The 19,101-nt window shown below is 34.9% G+C and overlaps 1 protein-coding gene across 1 annotated transcript in view; it reads right to left on the bottom strand.

Moving 5' to 3' along the window:
- Positions 1-19,101, bottom strand: part of LOC107436422 (salivary peroxidase/catechol oxidase) — a 39,845-nt gene that overhangs the window by 11,547 nt on the left and 9,197 nt on the right. Inside the window, exons 5-10 of the mRNA XM_016048138.5 lie at positions 18,571-18,789; positions 16,421-16,579; positions 13,041-13,151; positions 12,851-12,955; positions 9,360-9,528; positions 6,166-6,487 (exon numbers count right to left, since the gene is read on the bottom strand). Coding sequence (XP_015903624.3) covers positions 6,166-6,487; positions 9,360-9,528; positions 12,851-12,955; positions 13,041-13,151; positions 16,421-16,579; positions 18,571-18,789 — 1,085 coding nt within the window. The remainder of the gene's footprint in view (positions 1-6,165; positions 6,488-9,359; positions 9,529-12,850; positions 12,956-13,040; positions 13,152-16,420; positions 16,580-18,570; positions 18,790-19,101) is intronic.

The raw sequence follows: 19,101 nt of genomic DNA, 5'->3' as shown, positions 1-19,101 counted from the left end.
AATACCACGCCTTGAACTTTGTTCAGCCGTTTTATTAGTGCACCTTCTACAAACGGTCCTCAAGTCCTTGACGATTCAAATTGACGCAATACGCGCTTTTACGGACTCAACTATAGTTCTTTCATGGTTGAAATTTGAGCCATCACGTTGGCAAATTTTTGTTGCCAATCGTGTTTCCGAAATTCAGTCTATTCTTCCAGTTCAACATTGGAATCATATCAGCTCTGGTCAAAACCCTGCTGATTGCGCTAGTAGAGGACTTCCACCAAATGAGCTAGTTAAATTTGATTTGTGGTGGTCGGGTCCGTCTTGGATGAAAAGTGGTGAAATATCGCATTTGGAGGAAATCCCCCTCTCAACAGACGCTCTCAAAGAAGAACGCAAAAAGACATCGTGCTTGATTGAAACAACTCCTATTGACTTTCTGATCATTTACAATGTTTCATCATATGTTAAGTTAAAAAGAATTATAGCTTGGTGTCTCCGCTTCATAATGAACTGTAAATCTCCGAACAATCGCATAAATGGTTATTTAACTAGTAGTGAGATAAAACTAGCTAGAAATGTTTTGGTCAAAATAGTCCAAAAACAAGAATTTCCAAACGAATATCACCAGCTAAAAAATAGCAAACCAATTTCTTCGAGTAGTAAGATCCTCTCCTTGAATCCGTTTTTGGATGAAGAGGGCCTTATCCGTGTTGGCGGTAGGTTAGAAAATACACAATTATTGAATGAAAGAAAACATCCTATTCTCCTACCGAAAAAACATCACTTAACTAATCTAATTATAATTCATTATCATGAATCCTTCTTGCATGCTGGAACACTTTTACTATTATCAGTTATTCGCAAAGAATTTTGGATAGTAAATGCTAGATCAGTTATAAAAAAGCAAATCTGGAAATGCATAAAATACTTTCGATTAAAAGAAAAAACCGCGACACAAATAATGGCTCAGTTACCACCTTCAAGAGTCACTCCTTCTAGAGTATTTTCCATGACTGGTCTGGATTATGCAGGTCCATTCTTCGTGAAACCGCGATCTGGACGTGGAGTCAGATCAGTTAAAATGTACATTTGTATATTTGTGTGTTTCGCGACAAAAGCGGTGCACATCGAAGTTGTTGGAAATTTAACCGCTGAATCATTTATTGCAGCTCTAAAAAGATTTGTTGCGCGAAGAGGAAAACCAAATGAATTATTTTCAGACTGTGGTTCAAATTTTGTTGCTGCAAATAAGGAAATTAATCGAGTAGTTAAATCTCTTCAAAAAGAAGAATCCATCCATCAGTATTTTGCCGATGAGCAATTTAAATGGCACTTTAACCCACCTTCAGCACCTCACTTTGGAGGAATATGGGAAGCTGCTGTGAAATCCGCAAAATCACATTTGAAAAGAACAATAGGTGATCATAAATTGACCCTTGAAGAGTTTTTAACTCTTACTGCACAAATTGAATCCTGCTTGAACTCTCGTCCTTTGTGTCCAGTATCGGACGATCCCGCTGAGCTTTCAGCACTTACCCCAGGACATTTCCTTGTGGGAACCGCTCTTTCCTCTATACCAGAAGAGAACCTTCTAAACGAAAACATATCCCCATTAAAACGTTGGCAGTTGACTCAAAAACTTTTCCAGAATTTTTGGAAAAGATGGGTTAACGAGTATATTTCCAGCTTACAGCAGCGCCCCAAATGGTTGCGAGAACAGCCTAATTTGAAAATTAACGATTTAGTTCTCATTAAAGAGGACAATATTCCACCTTTGAAGTGGAAATTAGGGCGTATACAAGAAGTTTTTCCTAGTGCTGACGCTAAGGTAAGAGTGGTCAGTGTCAAAACTGAGACTGGAACTTATAAAAGACCCATTCACAAACTGTCAGTTTTACCTATTGACTGATTAACTTTCTTTATTTTAGACTTTTATTTTTCTTTTTGTTTTGTGTTATAGTTATCCGGTTTATACCAAGGAATCTATACATCTGTTTATAATTATATAATTGTTAATTTCATGTATATTGCATTAGTTTTTTATAATTATCTTTTTATTAGATGTGTATAGTTTAATATTGTTTTTTGTCAATTTATGTGCAAATTTTGAAACTATGTTTCAAGGTGGCCCGGTATGTTGAAGCCGGTATGAATGTAGAAATAGTAGCGCCACCTACATTAATTAGAAAAAAGTTACTTCCTTGTTGGATATCATTGCGTCTAGAGATAGACCAATGCGCTGTTGTCAATAAACGCATAATTAATAATTAATCCGCTATTCATTAATTTTGTTGTTGTTTATCTAAAATTAGATAAACATTATTTTCATGAGCTCGTAATACGAACCACGCAAACCCGCAAACGCAATCAAATACAAAATATTAACAGACCTCGTATCAAAATTCGTAGTTCCGTTCTCGTTTCTCTAGCTCATCAGATTCAAACATATAGTAATCAAGTATTCTTTTGTAAGCAAAAAAGAATGGAGCTGACTCACATTTGCGTTATATGGAGAGGAAAACCACAAAGAACTCCCAAGGAAGGCCCGACGGCAAGGGGATTCTAACCCATGATCCGTCTGTCACTGAAAATATTTTACGTCATGACTTTGACCGGTGTGAAGTGGGAGCAAAATTCGTATCAACCAGCCATCGCTGGGATTCGAACTCGTGTCACCTCACTTGGAAGCAAACGCTCTTTCCCCTGATCTCCAGTCTGAGAAATCTCTGGTTATTGCACTTTTTGCACTGGATTATGTGTCCGGACATAGGAGCTGTAAAAAACCACCATTGCAACTATTAACGCCAATGATGCTTAATTAATTTTGGTAATAGGTACTACTAGTATTGCGGTAATATGTGTTGTTTTAAGACGGAAGAAAATTACTAAGATGAGTCTTTAATATAGAGACTGCTGAAATAGAATTTGTGTGGTTCCCCTACAGCAGAGGTCGCCAAAGTGGTCTATATAGACCCCCAGGGGTCTATTTAACAAAAGCGGGGGTCGATCTGAGACAGGGGGGCGAATCGGGGTCGATCCGAATCGGAAGAGTCGATTGTGGTTCGAAAAAAAAAAACAGTTCTCAATACGCAAATCACACATACCTAATTAAGTATGTAAAATTTGTGAATTTTTTTTTATAATTGACTCAATATCAGTTTCTTTATAAAACATGAATTAATAAACGTATATTTATTGGGGTGAAACAAGCATTTACGTACCACCGCGCAGTGGCACGAACTCAGCGCAGTTTATAAGTCATATGCATATGTGCGCTTGTCCAAATGTCACGTGTGACGAGCATTGACGTCACAAATGCACATATCATACGCAGTTTCAGGTATCTTTGCAAACTGTGTTGAATATTTGCAGTGTCATTATTAAAACTTTTATAGTTTTGAATAATTAGTTATTGTTTCGATAAAACCATTCGTTTAGTTTAGATATCAATTTTAATTATCAATGCACAAAAAAGAAGGTAAGCATTAATAATATGGATTAGTACAGCCCGCGAAAAAACTATAGCACACTTTGTATTTTTTTACGAGAATTACAAAATTGACCAATTTTGACGAAAATTAAAATTGACCAAGTTTGAACCCAATATAGCGAACCTTGCAAAAAAACACCAGGCACACCCATCTCATTGATCAAGAAGCAGTAAATCTTTAGTTACTTTACTTATTATATCTACTTATACATAATTACTTATTATTTAATAATAGGGTATTTAAATTTCAATGTTAATATATTTTTCATAAAACTATTGTTACACAATGTACTATTACTTTAATAAATGTTTAAAATCATAAAATAAATGTACAAACACAGTATCTAATAGAGTTTTATTTTAATTAACAAAAAATTACTTTTGTGGGGGTCGATGGAGATTTCGAAATATTATATAGGGGTCGATGATCAAAAAAGTTTGGCGACCCCTGCCCTACAGGGATAAGAAAATTAATGCGTAGGTAAATTTTCCCAATTATGATTATGACAGCGAACCGAACAACTGCATTATGCCAAATGCAATCTATCCTTATTTAAGAAATTCGAAGTTTAAAACTTTCTTTTTTCTTTTCTGCTCAATATAATAGCATAAATTCACCACGAGCAGCGAAAAATCTGTAAAGATTACAGACAAAGACCCTTACTCACTCACTAATCACTAATTCTGCCATCTCCACCTAAAATTTCAAAAACGTTTTCTTTATGCAATAAATAGAAAAGCTTCATTTCGATATTTTGTAATCATTATATTACATATGTAACACATAACATCTATATATATATATATATATCTCTTACACGGCGACAAAAAAAAAGTCTCATTACGACTCCCCGAATGGCAACGCTGGAAAATCGACCAATGATTGCCGCTAAAAATGTCACATGCCAAATCTAACTGAATTGGCTCAACATATAGCGCTTTTAAAAACGGAAACTGAAATAACCTGAGAGAGCATCAACTGCAGCAATCTCATACTATTAAGCTAGGCAGAAATGAGTAGTCTTTGTCGATAGATCTCTATTTTAGTATTTTGTCGAAAGCACTTTTTTTCACGAATTTATATATTACGAATTTATTTGACGATTTTTGATTTATATCGCGAATTTATTTGTTTTATTATTGTTATTAGGTATTCATTGAAAAATGAGTCTCAGTCGTGCTGTTACGCTTTAAGATTTTATACTACAGCACATTTCTAATAGGTTTAACGAATTACATGTCATTTATTTGAATTCAATTTTTTTTAATGACTTAGTATTTACTAAATAGATGTAATTTTTTTTTTTTTAAGTTGTTATATGGATTTGAATGATTGTTTTGAATTCTTAGAATTTTGTGCATTTGCAATGTGCGTAAGTTAGTAGCAAGCGAAGCGAGCTTGGTTTGCGAAGCAAATCATATAGGATTGCGTAGCAATTTTCGGGGGTTAGCGAGCAGGGGGCGCAGCCCACTAGTGTTATATATATTATGTAACATATTGACAGTATGGCTAAAAAACATTTTTTTGCCGAAAAGTCGCAAGTTTTAACCATGTGTTCTTTATGGAAAAGAAAAAAATATTCATTTTGATATTTTGTAATTATTAGACCAGTAAAGAGGTAATTAATCTAATTTACAGCAATGAGGTAATGAATAGCAGGTTTTTACTAGAAATAGATGGTACAACTTTGGATCATGTGTATTTCACCAAGTAAAAAAAAATCGCTTCAATGTTTTTAACTGCCGGAATATATATATAGGGTAATTTACCCAAAATTGAAATTTATGCTGAGGAACACGTTTTTACTTAAATGAATGTCTTAAATTTGGACAAACAGTTTCAATTTGTAACTGTATTGACTTTCATGCGATTAAACCATGAAGAGGTTAATTTATAAAGGTGGACGACTGTGTGAAATCACGTTTTAGGAGGATGATCTGACTATTATAAGCTAGTTTCAAAAAAGATTTCAAACCCTTTGATTGTACTTAAAATATTAAAGCCGAGAATTTAGAAAAAAGTTTTCGAAGGCATCAGAAGCAAGTGTGGAGCCGCCAAGTGGTAAGTTTGTACTGGTGAAAGACAATGAGGAAGCGCAAAACCGTGAGTTCATGTTGTAGATGGACCAGCTTGTTGCCACAGGCGGCTAGTAATAAATAAATAAAAAAATTTGGAATTACTTTACATTTATTAATTCTGTCAGTGCATGCTTTTTAGTTTTGTGCTTGATTTCTTAGCACTAATTTATTGCTTTTTTTACCCCGTATAAGGAAAGGTTGTTGTTGTAATTCATTTACTTCATACTAGAGCTGCACAATGGGTTATTGGCGACGGTCTGGGAAACATCCCTGAGGATGAACCGAAGACGTGCCATCACAATTTTGATCCTCTGCAGAGGGATGGCACCTCCGCTTCGGTAGCCCAACGACCTGCACGCGATGTCGAGCACTTTATGGTAGAACAGTTTTTAACGAGGACCAATAAAGCACACCCTCAGTCCCTACACAGACTGATCCTAGAGGTCACCCTCCCGCACACTGATCGTAGCCAGCGATGCTTGACTTCGATGATCTGCTGGGAACCGTGTCTTAACGATCAGTCCACTGCGGGACGCATAAAGAAAGGATATTCAGCTAGTTTTAAAATAGAAAGCATAATTTTGCGTACGTTAGTTTCAGTTATTTACCTGTTTTGAAAACAAACAGTCCACCTTTTGTACATTTTGATCAGCTTGCCCGTAGAGAAGAGGCGCGATAGAGTCACCAGAAGTTTTGCAGAATTCGTCCATCGAGAAAAAATCTTCGCTCAGCCACGGACTGGCTTGAAAATGGGTACCTCTACGCATGTATCGTGAACTGATCATGCTGTGACCGTACCTGTAGGCAGCTGACACGAAAACATTGTACAGGGTCGGATTGAGTAACTGGTTATAACGATAGTTCACGGTTGGGATGGTCAAATTCATTACGCTTGTGAGTGCCGGACCAATGACTTCAGGTAAATATTCTCTGGAGAAAAAAAAATGCAATTTTGAAATAGATCGTTTGTACATAAATTATTAAACATGACAAGAAATTTAGCCAGAAAAGTGCATAAAAAATTTATATATGGGTGAATCTCACGAAACATGACAATTGGGACGAAAAAATTTCTTCAAATTTAAAGTCTTCAAAATAATCTAAAATTTTTTTTGTATACTTCTTTAGCTACACTTATTAATATCTTATAGACAACAGTGTAGTTTATTGACATTTGCTCGAGAAAAAAAAATAATATAGAAATTCACCAAATCTTGAATGCCAGGAAAATGACATATTACCTTAGAAGTTTAAAAAGCAGTCATTTTAAGTTAATAGTAAGTAACTCAACTTAAGCCTTTATGTTAGATGAACCATAAATTGCTTAAATTAATTCTTTTTATCCACTGTAGAAAGAAACAAAAAAAATTTTGTTGCTGATATGTACAGAATAAAATTGTGTATAATAATCAATCATTAAATAAATAAATAACTTTGATTACATCCAAGCATATTACCATCATACATAAACTTGGTATTAGGTTAATATTTGCTTTCCCTCTTTACAGTATTAGCAGTTGAAAAGAATTTCTGATAACACTTCAATGTCCTGGCATTCATAAGCCAGGATAATGACAAATTCGCCATTTTATAGCATATAACTTTACCTTAATTTAATATTTTGGCCGGACGTTTATATTCTGCAGAAAACAACAGTATTTCTTAAAATAACTCAGATAAATCTATGTAGTTTTTTTTATTAATGATTTCGAGAAGACAGGAAAATGACAGCATAAAAACAGCATAAAAACCTACTCATCTTGAAAAAATTTTTGAAATAGATTTTGAGCCAGAAAATTGGTTCTTTATTCATGCAACAAAACATGTTCAGATAGGAGGGTATCTAATCAATCTATTAACATAAGATATTGATTCCTGGCGCTATCTATTTTGGTTATAAATCACTAAATAATAAAGCCAGGAAAATGACAGAATTTCATGGGACAAACAAATTATTGACAGAAAAAATTATTTTAAACGAAGTTTTAGTAAACAATACCCTCGGCGTATATTCTAGAAATGCTTACATAGGATAAGATAAAAAAAAAATTAGATTTTGAAAAATGTATGGGAAGTTTTGAAGCTAGTTATTATTGGATATATTGTTTGGGACATGCCAGGAAAATGACATTTTTATATTCAATTAAATTTTTTAAGTATACAAAACAGTCAATGCTAGTGCAAAGTCATTTTAAAATGCTAACAGCAATGCTATTTATTAATTTTTTTTTAAATAAAGTTCTTTTAGTATTATAGTATTAGATCTTGGAGCAAGGGACAGTGAATTGTCATGTTTTGTGAGAATCACCCATATATGTAATAGTTGAAAGTTAAATTTGTGTAGGTTCTGCACTAGTACGCTATCAGAAAAATCGGTTCGACGTGGAACCATAATATCGGTACCCTTAACCATAATGCGATCTGAGCCCGTACTTACATTCTGAAGTCAGGTTTAAGAAGTACGATAATATCGTACAGTTCAGATTTAAGTTCTAATATATGTTCCGATATTATGTAAGATACCGATAATATAACATAGATCTGAATTGCTCAATATTATCGTACTTCTTAAGCGGGAATGCACAATTCTATGGATCAGATCAGTGAAAATAGGGTCCAAACTATATTATGGTTAAAGGTACCGATATTCTGGTTCACCGTTGTCTCAGAAAACAGTTTGAACCATATTTTTTTGTATCTGAAACATAGCAGATTTAAGTAGTTCGATAATATTGTGCAAATTGAGATCTATGTTATAATATCAGTTCTAATGTATAAATAAAATGTGCGTACTATAAAATTGCTTATTTTTACCATAATATGATTTGAGCCAAGTTTCTCTAATTTGAACCATAATATCGTAGTTTGAGAAGAACGATAATAGGGTACAATACTGATCTATGTTTCAATCTAAGGATGCAGCTAACTTGAACGAAAATATTGTTCAACACATTCCAAGATTTCAAACAGTGAATAATTGGACAAAATGGATTGGATTTTTTGGTTTTACAATTAAGCTATGGGATCTATCTTGTCTTGCAATAAAGCTATGGGATTTATCTTGTCTGGGAACAAAGTATTTGAAAAAATTTATTTTTTTAAAATTCTATTTGTCAATTTTTGAAACTTAATTATTCCTTTATCTAGATTATAATCTGCTGCTACTTTTATACTTCAAAAAAAGATTGCCAAATTCTTTTCAATGGTAAAACTTTATATCCAAAAGCATAGTATGACGCATTTGAAAAATGGTCAACAAAATAGGCTTGATTTTGAAACTCTACTTTATCTTTAACGTTTTTATCCGTGCTGTTGCCGACGATAAGGAAAACTTGCATCTTTACTTAAATTAGTGAACAGATTATCAAATAACTAAGATTCAACTAGAAATTCTTCTTATTTTTTTTTTCTTTAAAAAAATCAGTTCAGAGCCATCTTGAGGGGAAAAACGAAACGAACTCGTCTTTATAAGAAATTGAATTAGTTAATATAACCTGTATTTGTATTAAAGGAAAATAACTATACCTCCTTGTGGTTAGCCCGAAGATAATGGATTTCCCACTCATGTTTCGCATGTTGATGGTAAAAATTATGTTAATACTGTAATCGGTGTCGCCCGGACAAAACAAGCCACCAATTAATATGAGAAGCTATTTGAACAATGAGCTAACCTTACCATGAATACTAATGTTAATGTGCTAAATGTAACTTAAATTAACTAGTAAGCTGCTATGACTTCTATTCGTTTTGAAATATTATCTTAAAACGATTTTATTTCGAATGACAAGCAAAATAAACTCACTTGTACGTAATATGTTGGAACATAGCACCCACCATCTTGCGTACAACATGAAAAAGCGTTTCTTCTGACCAGCCACGCCCTCTCAATGCTTCCACCAATCTGTTGTGTTCTCTCACCCAAATAGTATGGAGGGACGCTAGAACTGGATTTTCATTGGCTCTTTTTTCACCTTAAACACAAAGTAAAAATGAAAATTTTCAATTTGATAAAAATACGAATCATAAGGAAATTGAATATTTACAAAGCAGCCAGTGAATCAGATAATTTTTGTTTTAAATTATGAGAATAAATGAAGATGACAAGAAATTTGTATCAAAATGGGTATTCGACTTTAAGAACTTAGTACTGGATGAAAAAGGGTTGAATAAACAACACATGGTAGTTAGTACATTTTAACTGTTTCGTTTTCATTGTAAACATTTGCCTCAATCTTTGTAGCTAACAAAGAGATTCAATAGTTTCATTTATATAGATAGTTCTGTTTGTTTGTGAGTAAGAGAGAAAATATCAGTCGCTCTCCACGTGTGGAAAGTGGTTTGTTTTGATTTTAAACAAGTTTGAGAATAATGTTTTACGTTTTGTTTATAAGGTTAATTAATTCTTCTTAAATTACTCGTTGTCCATTGAGGCATTTATAAAGAAACTTTAAATTGATGCAATAATGGAAACAAGTAAGTTGTGCTCTATTTGACGCTATAAAATAACTTTATAAAAGCAGCTTTTTTGATAAAAACACGCTCAAAATTTACGAGTACTTTTCTATTTAGTCTTAATTTTTCCTACCAACGAATAAATCAATAAAATGTGTTCAACATCTTTGTCAATAGGAGCTGTAATCCTACGTTTTACAAACTTTTTTTTACGTTTACTATACCCACTTCCTAATTGTGCATAAAAGAAAAGCGATACGCATATCATTATTCTGTATTGGTATAACACAGTTCAGATTTAAATATTGGTCATGAATTCGTAAACGAGCCTTATTACCGACTGTTGCCAATTGTTAACTGCTAATAATATCCATTATGCATCTGGATTGCTGAATCAGTACTGGGATGAGAGGAAGCATATTGTACCTAGAATTCTAGCACTATTGCTCATCTAAACGATTGTTTACTTTCAATCCTTGACTATAGCAATAAAAAAATTGATATAAACTGCTGTTTGTAGAAAATGCAACACCATGAAGGAATCATCAGAATCAAATGAAATTCGCAGCAAATGTCAATTATAGGATATTATGCAAATTAATAAAGTTTCAGAGCCATCGCGCGTGCGTGGCGCGCGCAGCGCCCTCTGAATTGATGCTGAAAGCGTATAAATAAAGTGCTGTAGCGGGACGTTGAAAATAGTCTATGATTATTTGTTAGTGGCAAACGTTTAGTGAGACCTGAGTATGCCTCCACGACGGAAGAATAAGAAATTCAAGCAACTTACGGAGTTTGAACGAGGGAGGATAATCGGCCTTCGAGAAGGAGGATTTTCCTATCGCGCAATAGCAGCTCGTATGCAGCGGAACAGTTCCACAGTGATGCGAGTTTGGAAGCAGTGGACCGACGAGCACCGAACAACTCGAAAAACAGGCACTGGACGACAGAAGGTGACGTCAGAGCGCGATGATCGACACCTGCTCCGCATGGCGGTGAATGATCGCACAGCTTCCTCCAGGCAGCTGGCAGCACATTGGTCTACTGCTACAGGTGTACAATTGTCGGCTTCGTCAATTCGTCGTCGTCTGCTGCGCCGTGGATTGCGTGCAAGGGTGCCATTATACAGGATTCCCCTCACGGCGGATCATCGACGGCTGCGTCGGCAGTGGGCTCTTGAGCACAGAGACTGTCGAGCTGATTGGCACCAAGTTGTCTTTTCAGATGAATCACGCTTCAATTTGTGGACCCATGATGGCCGTGTTCGTGTTAGACGTTATGCCGGTCAACGCTGCCTTCCTGAGTGTATTATTGAACGACATAGTGGTCGAACACCCGGAGTTATGGTCTGGGGTGCGATTTCGTATCATGGACGATCCAATTTGATACGAATTGAGGGTAATCTCAATAGCAACAGATACGTCCGTGAAGTGCTACAGCCCGAAGTCGTTCCTTTCCTTCAAGGCATCCCTGGAGCTATCTTTCAGCAGGATAATGCACGCCCACATGTTGCGCGGACTGTTAGAGACTTCTGTTCAGCACAACGCATGCAACTTCTTCCTTGGCCTGCTTATTCGCCGGATATGTCGCCTATTGAGCACGTGTGGGATATGGTTGGTCGGCGTCTCACTCGTGATCCGCGTCCTGCAGTTTCCAAAGACGAACTTTGGTTGCGCATACAAGCGATATGGAATTCTCTTCCTCAAGCAGATATTCAACATCTGTTTGACTCCATGCCACGTCGTATAGCAGCACTTATTGCAGCGCGTGGTGGCTGCACCAAATACTGATTTCGGACGCTTAATTTGTTTCTTTTGTTTTGAAAATTTCATCATTTATTTGTATCAGTACAAGTCGTTTCTGCATTAAATTTCATTTGATTCTGATGATTCTTTCATGGTGTTGCATTTTCTACAAACAGCAGTTTAGGAATAAACTCATATAAATATAAAAAATTAAAATATATGCAAATTAACTATTTCATCATTAGGGTAAATGTTCGAAAATCTTATACAAACAATTATCTGAAATCAGATTGCATTTATAATTAGAACGATTTGTTAATTTAAGAAGAATTAAAACTGTGATCATGAACAAAGACATTAATACTAAAAGTAGCAGCTAAGCCTGATAGCGGGTGAGCAAGCCGGCTTCATTTCGGCTGTTCAGATTGTTCTTTATCAACAATTCAATAACCTCCGTAGAAATCAGATTGTTCCCTATCAACAATTCCACAAACTCTTTAGAAAATTATTGTTCCCTATTAACAACTTTACAACCTCAACAGAAATCAGATTGTTCCATATCAACAATTCAACAACCTTTATAGAAATCAATGACAATTACATCTTAACAACCCAAATCTTAATAACATATAATTTTTAAAAAATACATACAAAATATTCCTTATTGATAGCCTGTACTATATATATTTTGTAAAATTCGTCAACAAATAATGGAGATAAGGCTGCGAAAATTAACAGGGAAAAAACAAAATGGGAGCAAGGGAAAATTAAAAATGCTACCGAGGTATATCGAATCACTACTGAGGAAGGCCAAACCTGTTTCAACTGAGAACATCAAAACCTGTTTGATTCTGGAGGATACAGAGATGAGTTGCAGAGCAATTTTCGGAAACATCTTCAAGATTGATCAGATAATCAAACTGGTATCAATGATTTAATACCCCTTCTCACTAATAATTTGGCAGATTTTGGTAGAGTTTTTGTTTTACCTCCGTATAATTATTATCTTAATAAAACTAATGTGTATACTTTAAAGCTTCATTTTAAATAAGTTCTAAAAACATGCGTTAAGTGTCTTGTACATATTTACTTTACTTACCTGCGTGGAAACATCTTGGATCGCATGTCGGATGCCCTGACTTGCAGCCCTCTTTTCTTCTTGGGGGATAGCCGATACCGTGAACTAAGTCCATAATTAACCTAGCTTAAAATAGCATAACAATATCAACAATACAGTGAAGTAAAAGACAGACGAATTCGGTTTCTTTTTTTTTTATTAATGACTTTACCTCCGAATCCGTTTTTCTCTCTTAATCCTCTCATCTTCTTTTCTGACTCACCGTAGACTAGAGACGCATCCAGAAATGCTGTCAACTGATTTATCTGTGCCCTCGGTAATCCTGAAAACAAAATCTCGATGGATGTTATAGAAAATAAATTCTTCGCGATGAAACAAACTCTCTGAAGTTTGTAACAAACATCTTATAAACACCACTTAGCTCGACAGAGCTAGGTTTGCACGCAAAGCTCGATGCTTCATTTTGACTGGGACACATGTCTCGCCCTGCTGTCGCTATTTGCACTTTATTGCTACTGCATTAGGGTAGGTAGATAATTTATTTACATAGCACTAGAGCTGGACAATGGGCTATTGGTGATAGTATGAGAAATATCCCTGAGGATGATCCGGAGACATGTAACCATAGACAGAGGAGATCACATTTGTGAAGCCAATTCCACAGCTTAGATATAAATCTCAAGGAGATCTCCAGATTCCTGCACCCATAGATTTCCAGATTTCTGTACCTATGGTACTGCTCAGCGCCCAAACACACATGACTTTTGATTCCATAGATTTTACGAATGCGTATATCGCATGTATTGGTGGGTTTTAGTGGAGTCGAGGATAGAACTCCACTTTCTCCGTTCCGAATTCCTATTCTCTAATCAGTGGGCTACCATGGTCCCCGCTACTGCTTGGGGAGCCGGGTGTGATTTAGACTTCGCTCAAGGGATGGCAGCACCATGCAATCTCGCTGCATGTACCCACCAGATGACGCATTCTAGTGAAAACACTCTTCGCACGCTCCAAATATCAGTTAACACAAATCTATTTTTCAACAGAAAATCGAAAAACAGATCAATGCTTCTGACTATCAACTGAACACTGTTTTCATTTCTCTAGACTGTGTACCAAACGGAAGCGCCTTTTAGTAGAGATGGCAAAATCATGGTTCTAGCAACTAATTCATTGAGGATTCCAGTCCTGACGTAAGCGCTACCCACAGCCTCATTCGTCTTCAAGTAAGCATTAGTCGTCGTTAAACTTTTTTAAATAAGTGCATAATTCAGATTACTAGGTTGTCTTTATTTATTTATTGCATGATTTTTGTTTAAATTTTTTTTGGTCCCTCTTTCGATTTTTTTTTAAAAATATTTTAAATGAACATGATGGTGTTTTGACATAAGGGAAATGCAAACAGTTTCTGATCCCTGATATTTAAATGTCGAATATTGTTACACGACTCAGATTATAGAAAGTAATTCTTTTTCTATAAATACATGATGTAAACAAAAGCTTTAAAATTCCAACAACGAAAACCTCAGACAATCAAGATCTTACAAAAAGTTAAAAATGCTTATGTTGTAAGTTTGACAGATGATGTAATATACTCTCACAAGTGTAATCCTGATCCGTACGATGCTCGTGAGTGTGTTATTAAAAAATCGATTTCATGTTATAATTGTGGAACTTTATTCGGTACATTTTCTAACCATGCTAACATAAACTATGGATGAGAGAATGAAAAAATAATTCATTTAACGATAATTTATTCTTATATCGCGTCTGTTGGGGGTTATATGAAAAAGCACAGAAAGAACCCGCTCCAGTTTGTGCTAGTTAACAAAAGCATAAAACAGCTTTGAAAGGATTAATTCAAGATAGAGGAACGAGACTGGCAGAGGCGATGGGTTGGTGATGGGAATTTTTACAACAGCGGGTGAAGAGAGAAAAAAAAGTTGTATTGGACAGGTAAAGTTCGCTAAATGAATTTTCGGCCATAATTTCATCTAAACTGGAAAAGGATTTGTTGTTATAGTTCATTTATTAAACTAAATATTTTTTTTATAAAATTCATCATTCTTCATCTTAAATAATGCATCTGCCAACACTATCGAGCAATTAGCAGCTCGGCCATAATGACGACACCCGTCACAAGCGCGTCATAATTAAAACAGCAAAATAATGAAAGCGATAATGTTCGGAACGCGTACTTTTCCATTCTTATACACTGAGGTGACCAAAGTCATGCTATACCTCTTAATAGCGTGCCGCGCCGACTTTAGCTCTGCGAAGTACAGCAACTTGACGTGGCATGGATTCAGGTAGTTGGAAGTCTCTGACACGAATATTCAGCCATGTAGACTCAATAGATGTCCATAATTGTGAAAGTGTTGTGGGTGAAGGTTTTTTCTGCACTTGAAAAGACCTCTCGATTTTATCCCATAAATGTTCAATAGGATTCATTGTCAGGCAATCTAGGTGACCAAATCATTCGCTGGAATTGTCCAGAATGTTCTTCAATACTATCATGAGCAATTAAGGCCTGGTGACATGGCTCATTATCATCCATAAAAAAACACAATCGTTGTTTGAGTACATGAATCACAGCAAGTAGTCTCCAAGTAGCTGAACATAATCAGTTACAGTTAATGATTGGTGCAATCGGACAATAAGACCCAGTCCGTGCTTATAAAAAAGCAGCACACTTCATTATAGAGCCACCACAAGATTCCACAGTGCCCTGTTGGCAACTTGGGTCCGTGTCCACGTGGGGCTTGCGCTTCACTCGAAATTTTCCATCAGCACTCGAGTCGGACTCCTGTTAACCCATAACCCATTACTGACAAACTTCTCCGAACTTTCTTATCGGACACGTTCATTTCCCGTCCCGCCTTGATATTTGCCGTTATTTCACGAAAATGAAATGGGGTATTCTTGGCACACTCTTAATACTGTAGATTTAGGAATGTTGAATTCTCATACAATTTCCGAAAGAGAATGTTCCATTCGTCTAGCCCCAACTACGATTCCACGTTCAGTTTGTTAATTCTATTCACGTCTTGCAGTCACAATTACATCACAAACAATCTCAGATAAATAACACAAATAAGAGTCCCACCAGTTCAGTACCCATATATACGTTTTGTACTCGATACTACTGCCACTTGTATATTTGCATATTGCTATCCCATGACTTTTGTCTCCTCACCATATAACAAAGTAGATTCTTATGAATCGTGTGATTAAACTTCAAAAAAACTTTTCAACAATACATCAATTCTCGTGCTCTCCCTATTTAAAAAAAACCCACATTCGTTTTTCACGCAATTAACGCATCACTCATCGCGATCGAAATTTCACTCATCATAGTTTAAAAATCACAATCACAATTAGGAGTTGCAATTAATGATTACAGAGACTAAGTATATTGGTTAAAAATGTTCGAATTAAACAATCGAGAGCGATGCCGGATAACTGAAATGCCATATCAAACTCGTCACGCCGAATGTGTGCCACAATTTTTGTCAAATGCAATATATGCCGATGTCCTTTTAATGACGTATAAAAGATATTACTACGTATAATGATAACAAAAAACCATACCTAACTTTGGATTCCTGCAGGAGAAAGGGCTATATACATAAGGTGCAGACCTTGCAATACTCAAGCAATGTTCTCGGGAATAGAAACTATCGTCGAAATTCATTACAATTGGAATGCATTCTGTGTGTGATCGTCCACTTGGTTCACAACATTCGGGAGCTGCAAATGGTATACAAAAAGGGATCAAGGATATAAAATGTTTCGTAATCACTTACCTTACTGTATATTTTCAAAATCCTTCTCAAAAGTGAGGAAATTAGAAGTCGCAAATCAATAATTAGAACCTGTCGAATCATTATCGATAACAATCGGTGAAAGTTGAATATTAGAAAATATTGAAACCTGTTTATTATTAAGTATCGTTTCTATTCCAGAATTTCAGTTTCATTTAACAAATCAGCTGGTTCCGATGACTTTTTATTCGACTTTTTCTATATCATAGAGATTTATCAGATTTTGCATATTGCTATCTCATGCTATTAGCTAATTTTTTTATTTTGATTTATATGTGGTCCTTGCTGTCGTGAATACGAAACATTGCATAACTTATATTTGAGAAGTTTGAAGTTAAGTTTCAGAGCATAAAAAAATAGTTCCATCCATTCTGAGACAAAACATTTCTTATTGACACGTTTGTGTTTGATCAAATGTTTTCGAGATTGAGCACTTAACACGACTTGCTCTCAAAGTTTTCGTTATATTTATAATTTTAAAAAAAATCCTTTACTGATAAAAACCAATCTTTTGAGAACCATCGATGTTTGTGGCTGTTACTTAGGCGAGAAACGACAGGAAATGGCAATGTTACAACCTCATATGAATTTTCTGATTTAAATATAAATTAACACAAGACTTTTTTTCAATATGAAGAATTAATTTTTTATTAATATATTTAAAACTACAATTATTGAGTTAACATTCATTCAAAAAGATTTTTTTTTTAATATTTGTGATTTGTTAATCTTGTCTCTGTAAAAAATTGCATTAAGCACTGTCATAACTTGTATTGAATTCATAAAAACCTAAAATAATCTGAAAACCTATTGATAGAGAAAACTAATAATAATACTGAATTAAAAAATGGACAAAAAACCATATTACATGGAAATGATTGGCATATAACAGGGGTGGCCAAGCTCCTTGATAGTCGAGCCATTTTTCAAAATTTGAAATTTTTCGCGAGCCGCAATTAAATACGTATTTAAAAGGTATGCAAAAAGGTATTAAAACAATTTTTTTATACATAAATTATATTTATTGAAAACATATATAAAAAAGTAAAAGTACAAAATATGTGTATTGAATTTAAATATTAATAATTAAACACATTTATTTTACTTCTCTTGATAATTCTTTAAAATTTTGTGAATAATTGGTGACAGCACTTCTCAGTAATTCTTTGAGATACTTGTTAGTTAATAGTGATCGGTGTTTGGATTTCTTGAATTTTAAAGTGGAATAAAATGATTCACATAAGTACGTTGTTCCGAATATTGAAATAAATTGACAGGCAACCTTTTTTAATTCAGGAACTTCGATTCTGGTTCAAATTTCTAAAATTCAGTAATCGACGTCGACTTATATTTTCATTGTAGAGCTTGATCTTCTTGCATCTCTATTAATTCTAATTCTCCAGATGCTTTTTATGTCATAATTATATTGGAAATGGAAAACTCACCTTGAATTGAACAACGTTGCACTTAGTCTTTCATATTTGTTCTCAGTAATTTAAAAGACAATTCGAAACACATGCGGAACGATAATAATTTTTTTTTAAATATAATAGCACAAAAATGAAAAAGGAACTCGGGTACATTTATCAAGAGCCACAAATAATCCTTCAAAGAGCCGCATGTGACTCGCGAACCGCAGGTTGGCCACCCCTGGCATATAACGTTCTAGATAAAATCGTTCTAGATAAAAGTGCTATTTACTAATTTTCTGAAAAAAAGCTCGTTTTGAGGAACTTTTGTTCTAATCCAACAAAAAATTATTGCTTGACGAGTGTAAAGAAAAATCAAGTCAAACAGGACAAAAAATTGTCTCTTTTGTTTGAAAAAAAAAAAAAAACAGAATAACATACGTTTAATGAAGACTTGCTTTTAATTTCAACTTCAATACAGAGGAACTTTATATTTTTTTGAACTCACCATCATCTTCGAAATCTTTTCCATCCCAAACTTTAACAACAACCTGGGGTGTCAAAAGTATGTCATGAGCTACCGCCTGTCCCCAGAGTAGCATAAAATTTGTCAGGCGGCTGTAAGTGGTATTTGCGCTCTGCTCAAACTGACTGGATACCCACTGGTACACTTGCCGGGGACTGGGAAGAGGGTTACCATCAGCACGCACTCTCGGTGCATCAATACCTACATTAAAAGGTTAAAATGTATCAGTCTTCTACAAACAATTGCTGCCATCTCACATGAAATACGAAGATCTCGTTTCTCATCATCCTATCTCAGGAAAATCATTATAAAAGATTTGTGAAATCGAATAGTTCTATTAACCCCTTAACTTGCGCGTTCGAACTAATTCGAGCGCGCTAAACAGTGCACACTCGAGATAATTCGAGCTGCATTGTATTTTATGCTGCTGTAATTTTTCACACTCGAATATAATCGAGAATTGAAAATAACAATGTGAAAGCTAAGAAGAAAAAAATCGTTTTATTGATATTT

Source organism: Parasteatoda tepidariorum, chromosome 2 (genome assembly GCF_982258835.1).
Source record: "Parasteatoda tepidariorum strain Cologne lab strain chromosome 2, Ptep-v5.0, whole genome shotgun sequence".
Lineage (NCBI taxonomy): Eukaryota > Metazoa > Arthropoda > Arachnida > Araneae > Theridiidae > Parasteatoda > Parasteatoda tepidariorum.
This window is presented reverse-complemented; position numbering and strand designations above follow the sequence as displayed.